Source organism: Rhinatrema bivittatum, chromosome 11 (assembly GCF_901001135.1).
Source record: "Rhinatrema bivittatum chromosome 11, aRhiBiv1.1, whole genome shotgun sequence".
NCBI classification, from domain to species: domain Eukaryota; kingdom Metazoa; phylum Chordata; class Amphibia; order Gymnophiona; family Rhinatrematidae; genus Rhinatrema; species Rhinatrema bivittatum.
Window position 1 is genome coordinate 29,923,544 of NC_042625.1, and position 15,963 is coordinate 29,939,506.

The 15,963-nt window shown below is 48.5% G+C and overlaps 1 protein-coding gene across 1 annotated transcript in view; it reads left to right on the forward strand.

Annotated features, from left to right (window-relative positions):
• Nucleotides 1-15,963, forward strand: part of LOC115100985 (acetyl-CoA carboxylase 2-like) — a 982,255-nt gene that overhangs the window by 389,807 nt on the left and 576,485 nt on the right. The window contains 1 exon segment of the mRNA XM_029620121.1: nt 3,402-3,515. Coding sequence (XP_029475981.1) covers nt 3,402-3,515 — 114 coding nt within the window.

Consider the following 15,963-nt stretch of genomic DNA (forward strand, 5'->3'; position numbering starts at 1 on the left):
TTGTGGACTTGACGTTAGTAGTGCGATCAGTAATGCTCCGCTATAAAGTGCATATAAAAAAGACACCTTTTGGAACTCTATTATTCCTGAAGTCAATGCTGCCTAGTAAATTGTAGGAGAGACCATGCCGGCATATCTGGACGTGCGATACTTACTGTATTTTTGACGGCTGTCTCTGAGCGGCTCCTTTTACTAACGCGGGAGGCCGCTCTGATGCCGCCATATTTAAAGGGATTCCTCCGAATCAAAATCATGACGTTTAGGGGCGGTCCTACTGACGTCAGAGCTGTGCTTACATTATTATTGTGGCTGGATGTATTTCAGATCATTGTGAGCCACTCTATTTTATCATTGAGCCCGTCTGGTTCCAAAGTATTAAGGCGATGAATCCATTCATTTTCTTTTCTGTTGAGGATATTAACACGGTCCCCACCTCTCCACGAAGCGCGGACTTGCTCCAGTATAGACCATTTCAAATCACCAAATGTATGTCCCAAGTCTATGCAGTGCTGTACCACGGGAGCTTTGATGTCCTGATTATTAATTCGGCATTTATGCTCCGTAAGCCGGATCTTTATTTTTCTTTTTGTTCTGCCTATATAAACCTTGGGACAGGGACATTGTAATGTATAGACAACATGATCTGTGTTACAATTAACGTCATTGTTTAATTTGACCACTGTCCAGTAATGGGATGATTCCAAGTGGTGCCCTGGTGTGCTTGTGGGCAGAAAATGCATTTGCCGCAGATAGTTTGTTCTGTAGTAACTGGATTGACTGGTTCTGAAAGTGCTGCCCTGATGACATGCTGTCGTATGTTGCGGCCTCTTGAATATGAAAAAATGGGCGCATGATTGAACTCTGGGTAGGGACTAAGGACATGCCAGTATTTCATAAGCACTTTTCTTATTTGTGTTGTCAATTGTGTGTGTGGAAGAACACAGATTAAATCTGAAATATCTGGTTTATTCTTATATTGCAAGAGTGTTTCCCTGTCAGAATAAATGGCCCTTTTATAAGCGTGTTTGATCACCTGTTTAGGGTAACCTCTTACTGCAAACCGTGTTGTCAGGGCCTGGGCCTGTTTATGGAACTCTTCTTGTTCTGAGCATAGTCTTGCAATATCTTGCAATATAAGAATAAACCAGATATTTCAGATTTAATCTGTGTTCTTCCACACACACAATTGACAACACAAATAAGAAAAGTGCTTATGAAATACTGGCATGTCCTTAGTCCCTACCCAGAGTTCAATCATGCGCCCATTTTTTCATTTTCAAGAGGCCGCAACATACGACAGCATGTCATCAGGGCAGCACTTTCAGAACCAGTCAATCCAGTTACTACAGGACAAACTATCTGCGGCAAATGCATTTTCTGCCCACAAGCACACCAGGGCACCACTTGGAATCATCCCATTACTGGACAAGTGGTCAAATTAAACAATGACGTTAATTGTAACACAGATCATGTTGTCTATACATTACAATGTCCCTGTCCCAAGGTTTATATAGGCAGAACAAAAAGAAAAATAAAGATCCGGCTTATGGAGCATAAATGCCGAATTAATAATCAGGACATCAAAGCTCCCGTGGTACAGCACTGCATAGACTTGGGACATACATTTGGTGATTTGAAATGGTCTATACTGGAGCATGTCCGCGCTTCGTGGAGAGGTGGGGACCGTGTTAATATCCTCAACAGAAAAGAAAATGAATGGATTCATCGCCTTAATACTTTGGAACCAGACGGGCTCAATGATAAAATAGAGTGGCTCACAATGATCTGAAATACATCCAGCCACAATAATAATGTAAGCACAGCTCTGACGTCAGTAGGACCGCCCCTAAACGTCATGATTTTGATTCAGAGGAATCCCTTTAAATATGGCGGCATCAGAGCGGCCTCCCGCATTACTAAAAGGAGCCGCTCAGAGACAGCCGTCAAAAATACAGTAAGTATCGCACGTCCAGATATGCCGGCATGGTCTCTCCTACAATTTACTAGGCAGCATTGACTTCAGGAATAATAGAGTTCCAAAAGGTGTCTTTTTTATATGCACTTTATAGCGGAGCATTACTGATCGCACTACTAACGTCAAGTCCACAATACCGAAACTGCCGCGATTGCAAGTATGTATCTTTCCAGCTTCATAGTGACCGTATTAAGTAACATAAAAAGTCAATAATTTAAGGATGAATGTCATGGTATGTTTTTTATGTTATGTAGATTTCCACAATGTCTTAGCAGTCTCTCCCTACACAAGTACTGCCCTTGAAGAAGGAGCTTCGCTCCGAAACACCCCGGTGTCGGCGGCACGAGACTGACTGTGTGAACATGAGATAAGTGCAATATCCGTGGACAATAACATAATCTAACCATCTCATAGAGGTACCTAATGATTAGAAGCCGTTTTGTGGCTCACAGACACGATAGCAGAACCTGGCAGGTTCGCATCGTATGAAGGTACACTCTATTTTCATCTATATATAACATGTATTGATTTCGTGTAAAACTACATGCATAAATTGGCATTCCTCCATTTAAATCCCATGTTAATGAAGACATTGGCTGTTACTCCTCAATGCAGAGAGGCATGTAGGCCTAATTCATGGTTTATTAACACTGGAAATTTAATTCCTGGTTAGAGTTTGAGTAAAGTTACTCAGTCTGTGGAGCTGAATTCTGTGTTCTGTATTCAGAATTTATATGCATAAAACAGTTTTTGCAGGAATCAGGTTTTCTATCCATAAAGCATAAACAAATGTTTTTATGTGTAGAAATTGTATTTTGTGTGCTAAGCATGTCTTCTGTGTAAATGTTTGAGTTGGCACACTGTTTTTTTTAAATCACGATGTATTAGCATACTGTTAAGCGTTCTGTATTGGGAGTTAATACAGTTTTTACCATGAGTAAAGAAAATGTGAGGTAAAATTTATCTCATTTTTTATTCACAGTTTATTACATCATGCCTTTCAGAATTGCATGCATCTCAACGTTATGAACTTAACCTTCGATTTACATGAATAAGACTCAAAGTTATGAGCCCAGTTCTTGTTATTAGGTGCCCAGTTTATAAATTATGTGCCTAAAGTTTTGTGCATGTGCAGTTGAAAAGTAACTGATGAGTAAATGGGCAGATACACAGGGCTTTCCACAATATACATACTGTAAAGAATCTCTAAAAAGAGAAATGTGCTCAGTTTGGCTCCTAGCAAAAGCTGGCATAGCGCAAACTAGGGTCTTAAATTGGATTTCTACTTCATATGGCAGAATCTGTTGTCTTCCATGGTCTGCATTTTGCTTCTTTAAAGGTCTGTGTCTTGCTAGGTGTTGCATGTTTAATTATTTGAAATGTTCTTTTCTCTAAGTGCTTTATTAATTCTTTTTTAAATTTCTAGGTTCTGATTGCATCACATCTTCCTTCCTATGAACTCAGGCACAACCAGGTCGAGTCTATATTCCTGTCTGCCATCGACATGTATGGCCATCAGTTCTGCCCTGAGAATCTTAAGGTTTGGATTGTTTCTTAAAAAATAAATTCACTTCTGTTTCAGAAACACTGCAATCTGTGGGCAAGGTTGGTAACACTGATGATTTACATATGCTTACTTGAGAAGCTCGCATTTGTTTTCAGGATTAAGTTTTTATTAAGAATTAATGCCACATTACATAGTTGTACAATACCGCGTTGCACCTGTAAAGGAAAATTAGTTTCTTACCTGATAATTTTCGTTCCTGTAGTACCAAGGATCAGTCCAGGACACCTGGGTTGTGACTCCGCACGGTTGTGACTCCGCACCAGTAGATGGAGACAGATTAAAACTTGTGGGCGGAGCCATATATAAGCCCCTGTGCCAGTCACAGCCCCTCAGTCATACGTAATGTCAAAGTAGAAAAATCCAAAAGCCAACATAGCTAACCATAGAAACTTACTAAGTAAAATAACTCCAACACCCCTACAGGAAAAACAGACTCTCCAACCGGGAGAGCGAACAAAAGAAGGGGTCAGCGTATTAAAAAACAACAATGAGCGGACTCTCCATTACTATAGCGCCACACTGCGGGCGGGATCCTGGACTGATCCTTGGTACTACAGGAACGAAAATTATCAGGTAAGAAACTAATTTTCCTTTCCCTGTACGTACCAGGATCAGTCCAGGACACCTGGGATGTACCAGAGCTAAGTTATCGAGGGTGGGAAGCAGAGAGTCCCGCTCGGAGTACCCTCTCTCCAAATCCCCCAGCATCAGTAGCTTGAACATCCAATCGGTAATGTTTAATGAAGGTATGCAACGATTTCCAGGTAGCCGCCCTGCAAATCTCTTGAGGCGACACCTGAGAAGATTCCGCCCAGGACGCCGCATGAGATCTCGTCGAATGAGCTCGAAGACCCACTGGCGGTGTTTTACCGCGCAGAATGTACGCGGAACCAATGGCCTCCTTGAGCCAACGGGCGATCGTTGTGCGGGACGCCGCAGAACCTTTCTTCGGACCCGACGTCAACACAAACAGATGATCCGTTAAACGAAAAGAATTTGTGACCTCTAGATAGCGAAGAAGAGACCTCCGCACATCTAGTTTTCTCAAATCCCTCAACTTCGGGTCGGAAGAATCACCAACCGCGAAAGCGGGAAGTTCAATCGATTGATTCAAATGAAAAGCCGATACGACCTTAGGCAAGAAAGAGGGAACGGTCCGCAAGGAAACCCCTGAATCAGAAAAGCGCAAGAAGGGCTCTCTGCAGGATAGAGCTTGCAACTCAGAAACCCGGCGAGCCGAAGCAATGGCTACCAGGAATACAGTCTTTAACGTGAGATCTTTGATCGTAGAATGCTTCAGAGGCTCAAAAGGAGCTGAGCATAAGGACGAGAGCACCCAGTTGAGGTTCCAAGAAGGACAAGGGAGCCGCAAAGGAGGACGGAGGTGTTTCGCCCCCCGAAGGAAACGGGAGATATCCGGGTGGAGAGCCAGGGAGACTCCCCGAATCTTACCACGCAAACAACCAAGCGCCGCGACTTGGACCCGTAGGGAACTGCACGCTAAGCCTTTGGCCAGCCCAGCCTGGAGAAAAGCCAAAATATCGGGAATAGCAGCGGAAGTGGGATTAAGACCCCGCTCCACGCACCACTCCTCAAAGACTACCCAGACTCGAACATAAGCCAGAGACGTAGATTGTTTTCTGGATCTCAGCAACGTGGCAACTACCGCGTCCGAGTAACCTTTTTGCTTCAACCGATACCTCTCAAAAGCCATGCCGCGAGACAGAAGTGATTCGCATCCTCCAAACAGACGGGACCCTGACGAAGGAGCCCCGGAAACCCCTGTAGACGAAGGGGTGCCGCCACCGACAACTGGACCAGGTCCGCAAACCACGGACGGCACGGCCACTCCGGCGCCACCATGATCACGTTGGACGGGTGCAATTCTATGCGCCGCAGTATCTTGCCGATCATGGGCCACGGTGGGAACACATACAGTAGCACCTCCGCCGGCCAGGGAAGTGCTAACGCGTCGACCCCTTCTGCTCCTCTTTCTCGGCGTCGACTGAAAAATCTCGGAGCCTTTGAGTTGTTCCACGTGGCCATGAGATCCATGTGGGGCATTCCCCAAGTCCTGCAAATGAGAAGAAACGCTTCTTCCGCTAGCTCCCACTCTCCGGGATCTAGGTGGTGTCGGCTGAGGAAGTCCGCCTGGACATTGTCGGCTCCTGCTATGTGAGACGCAGCGAGATCGCTGAGATGCCGCTCTGCCCAGGCCATCAAGGAACATGCTTCCTCTGCTACTTGAGGACTTTTCGTCCCGCCCTGGCGATTGATGTAAGCCACGGTGGTAGCGTTGTCCGACAATACTCGGATCGCCTTTCCTCGTACAAGGGGTAGAAAAGCTTGCAATGCCAGACGGACCGCCCTGAACTCTAGGCGGTTGATAGACCACCGGGTCTGATCTTCTGACCACAGACCCTGAACCGATTTCTCTTGGCAAACTGCACCCCAACCGGAAAGACTGGCATCCGTGGTCACCACTGTCCAGTTGGGAAGAAGAAGAGATACTCCACAGGAGAGATGTTTGGAATCCAGCCACCAGCCCAGGCTGGAGCGCACCTGATTCTCGAGAGGCAGTGGAAGATAATATTCCTCTGAAATCGGTTTCCAGCGGGACAACAATGAAGACTGCAGTGGCCGCAGGTGAGCGAACGCCCAAGGGACTAATGCCAGCGTTGAGGCCATAGATCCGAGAACTGTCAGGTAATCGCAGACTCGCGGACGGTGTTGAGACAAAAGACGTCGTACCTGAGACTGTAGTTTGCATATCCGATCCTGAGAGAGAATCACTCTGCCCCGTTTTGTGTCGAAAACGGCTCCAAGGTACTCCAAGGACTGAGTGGGTTCCAGATGACTCTTGTTGTAGTTGACCACCCAGCCGAGGGACTGCAAGAATTGTAGCACCCTGGATACCGCTTGCCGACACAGGCTCTCTGACTTCGCCCGAATCAGCCAGTCGTCGAGGTAAGGGTGAACCAGGAGGCCTTCCCGACGTAAGTGCGCCGCCACTACCACCATCACTTTCGTGAATGTCCGAGGCGCTGTCGCCAGGCCGAACGGAAGAGCCCGGAACTAGAAGTGTCTGCCCAGAATGCAAAACCGCAGGAACCGCTGGAAGGCTGGCTGGATGCCCACATGAAGGTATGCTTCTGTGAGATCTAGTAACGCAATGAATTCGCCTGGCCGCACTGACGCGATCACCGAACGAATGGTTTCCATCTTGAAGTGAGGGACCCGAAGACATCTGTTGACTCCTTTCAGATCCAGTATGGGTCGGAAAGTGCCGTCCTTCTTGGGAACTATGAAGTAAATGGAGTACCGGCCCTTGCCGTACTGATCGGCCGGAACTGGAGAGATGGCCCCCAAGCTTTCTAGTCTTCGGATGGTGTCTAGCACTGCCGCCTTCTTCTTGGGATCCTTGCAAGGCGAGACCAGGAACTTGTCCGCTGGGATGCGAGCAAAATCTAACTCGTAACCGTGTCTTATCACGTCGAGGACCCACTGATCCGACGTTATGCTGGCCCATACCCCGAGAAATAAGGAGAGACGCGCCCCCACGTTTGGGACAGCGTGCTGAGGGCGCGACGAGGGATGGGCCGGCCGAACTTCATTGTGAAGGTTTGGAACCTGTACCCGACGGGGCTCCTCCTTGCCTGCCAAAGCGTTTGCCCCGAAAGGACTGCTGCCAGTGAGTGTTTCGAGAAGAGGCCGGCCTGTACGAAGGTCCGGTGGATCTTTGCGGCCTGGACTTCCGGGGACCCCGGAAACGGGCTCTGCCAGAAAACGAAGAGCGCGACCGGGTCCTATCCTCTGGCAGCCTAAACGCTCGGTTCTCACCCAGGGAAACCATCAAGTCATCTAATTCCTTACCAAACAGCAATTTCCCTTTGAAGGGCAATGCCCCGAGGTGAGCCTTGGACAAACCATCCGCCGCCCAGTTGCGCAGCCAAAGGAGGCGGCGTGCCGACACCGCTGCCACCATGGATCTAGCTGAAGTGCGTAAAAGATCATGGAGCGCATCGGCCCCATATGCGATAGCTGCTTCCAACCTATCTGCTTGGGAAGCCTCCTCCGGAGAGAGACCTGCATTCGCCTGCAGTACCTGGGCCCAGCGCAAACTAGCTCGCATAGCGAAGTTCGTGCAAATGGCAGCTCGCACTCCCAAGGCGGAAACCTCAAAAATCTTTTTGAGCTGTACCTCCAACTTTCGGTCTTGAATATCCCGGAGGGCCGTCGCTCCCATGACAGGGATGGTAGACCTCTTCGTGACAGCGGACACCGCCGAATCCACTTTTGGAAGTCGGAGGAGCTCCAGCGCCTCCTCCGGTAAAGGATAGAGTTTATCCATGGCCTTACTGACTTTCAAACCTAACTCCGGAGTATCCCATTCCTTGAAAAGGATATCCGTGGACGAGAAATGAAAAGGAAAGGCGACCGCCGGTCCTGTGAGGCCGAGAAGAACAGGATCCATATTCGCCTCCTGGCGGACCACCACCGGAGGAGCTTCAATTCCCAATTCATGGAGAATGGCCGGGATGAGAGGTGCCAGTTCCTCTCTGTGAAATAGCCGCACCACCTTGGGGTCATCCCCTTCTGCAGCCTGTGCAGCTTTCTCTGCAATGGGCTGTGCAGTACCATCCACTGCTGCCTTCCCGGCCCCCATCAGGGGCTCCTCGGCGGACTCCGTATCATCCTCAGGGGAATCCTCGGGATCCGATTCCTGCGGCACCCCCCTGGGAGGCCGCTTCCCCCGGGACGCACCGTGGGCGATCTCCGCGCCCTTCCTGGTCTTCTTTTTCCGTGGAGGGGACCCGTGGTCGGCCGCACGCGAGCCATTCCCCCGGATGCGCTTGCTGCGCTTGTATTTGAGGACTTTGCGCAGCAACAGCGCAAAATCCTCAGAAAAATCACCAGAATCCGAGGAATCACTCTCGGAAGCCTCCCGGGACCGAAGCCCCTCCGAGGGAACCTCCCCCGCCGTGACACGCTGTGGGGAAAGCGCAGGAGGAAAGGAAGAGGCCCCCACCGTTTCCCGCGAAATTTCCCGGCCGGTGGCCAAGATGGCCGCCACTCCCGCACTAACTGGGAAAAGATCCTGAGGCCTGTCAGCAGAGCTACCACCGCGCGACGGCGAACGCACGACCCGGGAACGAGCCCCCCGCGTCGCTACCGAGGGTCCCTCATCACCCGGGACGCAGGCTGAACAAAGGCTGTCCCTAGAGAGACGCGCGCGCGCCGAGCCGCAGGCCCTGCACTGTGCAGCACGCGGCATGCCGGCGAAAACGCGGGAGAAAAACGGGGCCGCGGCGAAAAAATTACCACAAAAATTAAAAAATTTAAAATAAACAAACAGAGCAATTCGGCGACCTCCCCCCTGCCAATGACGCCCCCCCACCGAGAAAAACGGAGCGGCGACGCCAGGTAACAGAGAGCCGCAAAAACAAAAGTAAAAACTTTTTTTTTTTTTTTTTTTTACAAACAAAAACGCTGTCCCTGGTTCTGAAAAGCCCTTATTCCTGCAGGGGTGAGTGAACCAGGCTCCCTGGTGTCACCCCTGACGCTGCCACTAGCTTAGCCGGGTCCTCAACCCTGGCAGCGGCCTCAACCGGGGGAGGGTAGTCCCCTCAGGACCTCTCAACTCCCCTGGGAGGCAGGGCACCCGGGACTAAGAGATTAAAAGAAAAAAACCCCAATTTGGTATATAAACAACTAAGCCTAATAGAAAAGCCTAGCCCAAAAAATTCAAACCTGACTAACACCAACACCAGAATCAGGTCAGGCAGGGCTGTGACTGGACCTGCACCATCTACTGGAGACAGAGTAAGACTGGCACAGGGGCTTATATATGGCTCCGCCCACAAGTTTTAATCTGTCTCCATCTACTGGTGCGGAGTCACAACCGTGCGGAGTCACAACCCAGGTGTCCTGGACTGATCCTGGTACGTACAGGGAATTTTTTTTTCATGCTCTGTACTTTAACAGATTATGGACATAACTTAGAATGGATGTGGAGGAAAGTGATAGGAAGAGAGTTGAAGGTTCAGATATGTAATGAAACCGCTATCCGATGGGGAGGAGCAATCAGATAGGAGTTAGCAATCTGTTCATTTCGGAGTTAACAGTCTGCTTGGGGGTTAGCAATCTGTAGTATTTAGGAGAGTTGTGGGTGGATCCTTGGACCAGTGACAGATGACCACGCCCCCGGGGGGAGACCCCGAGGGACCACAGGTCAGGCTCAGAGTATGGAGACAGACACACACTAGTTCTTTTATTAGACAGTATACTGAACCACCAGAGGTGGCAGTAGTGAGCTGGAATGCCTGGCTGGGCTGTAGTCCCTCAGAAACTGGAACAGCGATCCCTGGAAACTGAGCTGTAGAGAAACTGAAATATAGTGAGTAGGCAGAGTAAGCAGAGTTCATGTACCGAACCTGATGGTAAGACTCACACAATGACTCATAGAAGCCCAGGAGCTGGAATGTATAGGCCCTCGAGGAGCGAGTACCTGGTTCCAGGGAAAGCTCTGAGAGAGCGATGGTAACTCACAGAATGTAGTAGGCAGTGCTGACTTCCAGGCAGAAGTGAATTTGAAGAAGTCCGGGAACAAGGGCCCTCGAGGAGCGAGTACCGGTTCCAGACTGCAATCTACAAAGTAAGAGGGAGAGCGAGGCCCCCGAGGAGCAGGTACCACTGGTTAGTCCGAGAAGGCAGAGTAGCTTGGAAAGTCGAAGCGAATCCATTGACAATCCTTGCTAACTTGATGTGTTAGCAAATTCTAAGACCTTAAATATCATTCGCGGGTGACGTCATCTTCGGGGTCGCCCCCGAGGTTCGCGCCATCACCGGTACTTCAGTCGGGGCTGCGTCACACGCGCACCCCTAGGCCTCCAGGAAACATGGCGGTTAGCAGCGTGGAGGCGATCTGGGGACGCCGGAGGACCTCGGCAGAGGAACGCCGCGGCAGCCAATCTTCCCGCGAGCGAAGAGGGAGGCGCCAAAAAGGTGAGGAGGGCGGAAAGAGGGCGTCGGGAACAGACGGACACAACAAGATAAGACTTTGGGGGCGGAGGGGGGTATGTGGGGAGAACTGGTATTGTATGCATCTGCACAAAGTAAAAGAAGCTCAGCAGAGCATACTTGGATGGTCTTTTTCTGCCATCATTTGCTATTGGTTACATATTGCAAGATTTTAATCCACCTGCCAAAGTACTGCTTTCGGATTATTCTGTGTGGGAAGCATAAGCACCAGAGTCATGGTCTATTCATGAATTTTCTTTCCTCTGAATACCTTTGAATAGAATCTGGGAAACATTATGTCTTGACTTTTTTCTCGTCGATAGCAGGGCTGAATTAGCCATGCTGTCATGGGATCTGTCAATCAGGTCTGGGAGGCGAAGCTTGTAAAAGCAGAGATTAGAGTTTTGCTCTCTGTGGCTGCGCAGGAAAGTAACGGAATCTCCTCAGTCTTTTCTTTCCGCTCGCGGGATCGCACGCGGAGCTGTTCTCCTCGGTGTTAAAAATTAAATATGTCAAAATCGGGGTTTAAACTCTGTAATTGCGGCAAGGTAATGTCGGTCATGAATGGCCATGACCGATGTTGCCGATGCCTGGGGCCATATCACAATTGTGAGGATTGTGAATTTTGTTCAAGAATTTCTCTGAGAGCCCTGAAACAACGGGCCTACAGGCTTCAGGAACATTTTGCCTCACCGGAGCCATCGCAGGCTCATTCGTCACCTGGCCCCGCTATCTTACTGGTTCCCTCAAAAAAGAGGGCATCAACGTGGGATCCTCAGTCCTCCAATCTTGGAGGTAAGGACTTGGTGAACCGACAAAGGCCATCAGATTTTAAACAATCCATAGAGCCAGAATCGCCGACACATGAGACATTGGCGACAAAACTCTCAGCGCCTGAAACTTCTGCGCCTAACATGCCTTATGCGCATAAATCAACAACGGCGCTTAGCACTTCCGCGCCTGAAGACGTATCGGCGCACAAGACTGCTGCGCAATTGGCGCCGAAGACACTTATGCGCATGGCGCCGAAGGACCCTGTGCGCACGGCGCCGAAGACGTCTGCGCGCAAGGCACCGAAGACGTCTGTGCGTGCGACGAGGGAAACATGCACGGCGCCGAAGATATCTGCGCGCCAGGCATATCTGTTTGCATGGCGCCGGAGACATCGGCGCCGATAGCTCTTGTGCGCATGGAATGATCAATGTGTGGAGAGAGATGAAGAAATGGCAGAAATATTAAACAAATACTTCAGCTCTGTGTTCACTCAAGAAGACCCTGGAGAAGGACCATCTCTACACAACAAGAAACTGGAGGGAAGTGGAATAGATGAAAAACCTTTTACAGTAGAAAATGTAAGGGAAGAGCTAAAGAATCTGAAAGTGGACAAAGCCATGGGGCCTGATGGGATTCATCCAAGGATACTGAGGGAGCTCAGAGATGTGCTGGCGGGTCCGCTGTGTGACCTGTTCAATAGATCCCTAGAAACGGGAGTGGTGCCGAGTGATTGGAGAAGAGCGGTGGTGGTCCCATTTCACAAGTGGGAACAGAGAGGAGGCTGGTAACCACAGACCGGTTAGCCTCACTTCGGTGGTGGGAAAAGTAATGGAGTTATTGTTGAAAGAGAGAATAGTGAACTATCTACAGTCTGGAGAATTGATGGACCAGAGGCAGCATGGATTCACCAGGGGAAGATCCTGTCAGACAAATCTGATTGACTTTTTTGACTGGGTAACCAAGGAATTGGATCAAGGAAGAGCGCTCGATGTCATCTACTTGGATTTCAGCAAAGCTTTTGATACGGTTCCGCACAGGAGACTGGTGAATAAAACGAGAAGCTTAGGAGTGAGTGCCGAGGTGGTGACCTGGAATGCAAACTGTTTGACAGACAGAAGACAATGTATGATGGTAAATGGAACTTTCTCTGAAGAGAGAGCGGTTTTAAGTGGTGTACCGCAAGGATCGGTGTTGGGACCGGTCCTGTTCAATATCTTTGTGAGCGACATTGCGGACGGGATAGAAGGTAAGGTTTGTCTTTTTGCGGATGACACTAAGATCTGCAACAGAGTGGACACGCCGGAAGGAGTGGAGAGAATGAGACGGGATTTAAGGAAACTGGAAGAGTGGTCGAAGATATGGCAGCTGAGATTCAATGCCAAGAAGTGCAAAGTCATGCATATGGGGAGTGGAAATCCGAATGAACTGTATTCGATGGGGGGAAAGGCTGATGTGCACGGAGCAGGAGAGAGACCTTGGGGTGATAGTGTCTAATGATATGAAGTCTGCGAAACAATGCGACAAGGTGATAGCAAAAGCCAGAAGAATGCTGGGCTGCATAGAGAGAGGAATATCGAGTAAGAAAAGGGAAGTGATTATCCCCTTGTACAGGTCCTTGGTGAGGCCTCACCTGGAGTACTGTGTTCAGTTCTGGAGACCGTATCTACAAAGAGACAAAGACAAGATGGAAGCGGTACAGAGAAGGGTGACCAGGAAGGTGGAGGGTCTTCATCGAATGACGTACGAGGAGAGATTGAAGAATCTAAATATGTACTCCCTGGAGGAAAGGAGGAGCAGGGGTGATATGATTCAGACTTTCAGATACTTGAAAAACTTTAATGATCCAAAGACAACGACAAACCTTTTCCGTCAGAAAAAAATCAGCAGAACCAGAGGTCACGAGCTGAGGCTCCAGGGAGGAAGACTAAGAACCAATGTTAGGAAGTATTTCTTCACGGAAAGGGTGGTGGATGCCTGGAATGCCCTTCCGGAGGAAGTGGTGAAGTCTAAAACTGTGAAGGACTTCAAAGGGGCGTGGGATAAACACTGTGGATCCATCAAGTCTAGAGGGCGTGAATAAAGAGGAGGCAGCAAAACACTGCACGGAGCGGCAGTAGCCACAGAGGCATTCACGGAGCGGGATGCCAGTGGTTGGTGTTCCACCTTCACGGAGCGGAAGGATGGAGGGCTGCCATCTCCAAAAAAAACCAAACAAAAAACAAAACAAAAAAAAAACAGAGGTGGGTAAGAGTATGGGGCAGGGGTGTGGCCTGCTTGTTGCAGCGGTTGCTACCCCTAATTGAGCTGGATGTTCACTTGGATGCAGATCCGGGGCTGCTCTCTACATTGGTGGTGGGGTGGAGGGGCATTAGGGCTGGAGGGTACTGGAAGCCAATAGTAACAGGTGGGAGAGAGAAAAAGGAAAAAAAAAAAGGATAAAGTGCGTAGCATGCTGGGCAGACTGGATGGGCCATTTGGTCGTCTTCTGCCATCATTTCTATGTTTCTATGAATCAAAAAGATATGCGCACAAGTCTAGATCTGTGCACAACTCCAAATCGGCGCACAAAACACTGGAACACCCATCTCATGTAATACAACATGGGTTAAAATGACGATGTGGACACTCACAGAGGTCTTACTCCACCTCTCCATCGATAACCCCACCTCGTTTGGGTACTTCCCTTTCTTCGAGAGCTACTTCAACAGAGTTTACAATAAAACGTAGAAAGCGATCACCGTCTTCACGTAGAAGTCATACAGACTCGTCGTCACACTATTATCATAAGCACTCACGGCACTCCCACCACAAAAAGTCGGCAAAGAGGAGTGTAACATGGGAAGTAAGCCCTTCGACTTCTAAATCATCTCATATACCAACTTCAAATCCCTTCTGCCACAGAGAGGTAATACAAGTTGCTTCCTCTAAAGCTTCTACAGCTTCAGAGGATTCGATGGACATAATATGTGAAAAGAAACAGAAAGACCATAAAGTATCTAGTACTTTACCTCAAACCACTCTAATGCAACCTAAAGCATGTGAGTCACAAGAACCAGATGATCGTACAATAATGCCCCCTCGGACAAAAGAGGCATTTTATCAATTATCCCAATCCTTAGCAGGATTTTATGAAACACTTCAGTCATCATTCAAAATGTCTAATCTTGCCTATGTCAGTTCTCCGGAACATAACACACAGACTCCTAGAGAACCATTGGTGGAGCCTCCAACATCTCCCATAGTCAACCGACCAAATTCACCGAATTATAAACAGGATACATCTTTTGATTCTCCTTCACCACAAACATCCCATCATCATCTACGGGATTCCCATCGGATCCGCAGGAATAACCTCAGTAGCCGTATTCCCCTCCGGAAGACCTTACATACCCAAAATTTCTGAAAAAATTGGGTACAATATTGCATCTAGAGGTCCAAAAAGAGACAGACCCTAGATCAGAAACCCTTGGTCTCCTAAAGATTTTCGATACTCCAGGAGAACCAACATCTCTTCCACCACAAGAACTCCTGCATTCCGTCTTACAGAAATCCTGGGAAACACCTTACGCAATCTCAGCGGTTTCCAGGAAGACGGACATAAAATTCCGTATGAGGAAAACATCACCGTTTTCTACTCCACAATTACCTCATGCTTCAATTGTGGTAGAGTCGGCGATGCAAAGATTTAAGAAAATGAAGTCACATTCCTCATACCCACTAGGCAAAGACAACAAATATTTGGATGAGTTTTGCAGAAAAATATACCATAACTCAATGTTGAATGCCCGAATTATGCACCATCAATTCTACATGGTACAATACCTATATGAGTGCATACAAGCTATAAAAGGTATGTTGTCTTCGACTGTGGATCAGATACTTCCGCCTCTACATGACATGGAAGAGTGTTCTCGACACCTTTTGAGGTCAATCTATGAAGCATATGAAACATCTTCCAGGGCATCTGCAACAGCCATTGCAGCCCGAAGACTAGCATGGTTACGCTCAAGTTCGATACGTGAAGATTTACACGAGAAACTAACAAACCTCCCATATACAGGAGATAACCTGTTCGGAGAACGATTCCAGGACACAGTAGGTAAACTGAAGGAGGAAGCTCTAGCAGTATAATCATAACATCACAACCTCACTATTCGACCACACGTCGTTATATGAGATCTACTCGTCGGCAATCATATGCTAGGAGACCTTACGGGTCTTACCAGTCCTTTTATACACCGACATACCCTTCTTACCAGCGTCCTGCTCCACAACAGAATACCTCCAACCAACGTAGAGGTAAAGCACGTAACCAGAGACAGCAGGCACAACAGCCGACTACTGCAGTAAAATCGACTCCATCTTTTTAGTTACCCAGCCACCATCACAGCATCAAGCACCACCCGGCAGGATTCATTCTTGCCTGGCAGCCTGGGAGAGGATAACATCCAATCAATGGGTTTTGGAGATAGTATGGCACGGTTACCAACTCCAAACTGGCTAAAAGACAGGAAACAGAGAGTAGGATTAAATGGGCAATTTTCTCAGTGGAAGGGAGTGGACAGTGGAGTGCCTCAGGGATCTGTATTGGAACCCTTACTGTTCAATATATTTATAAATGATCTGG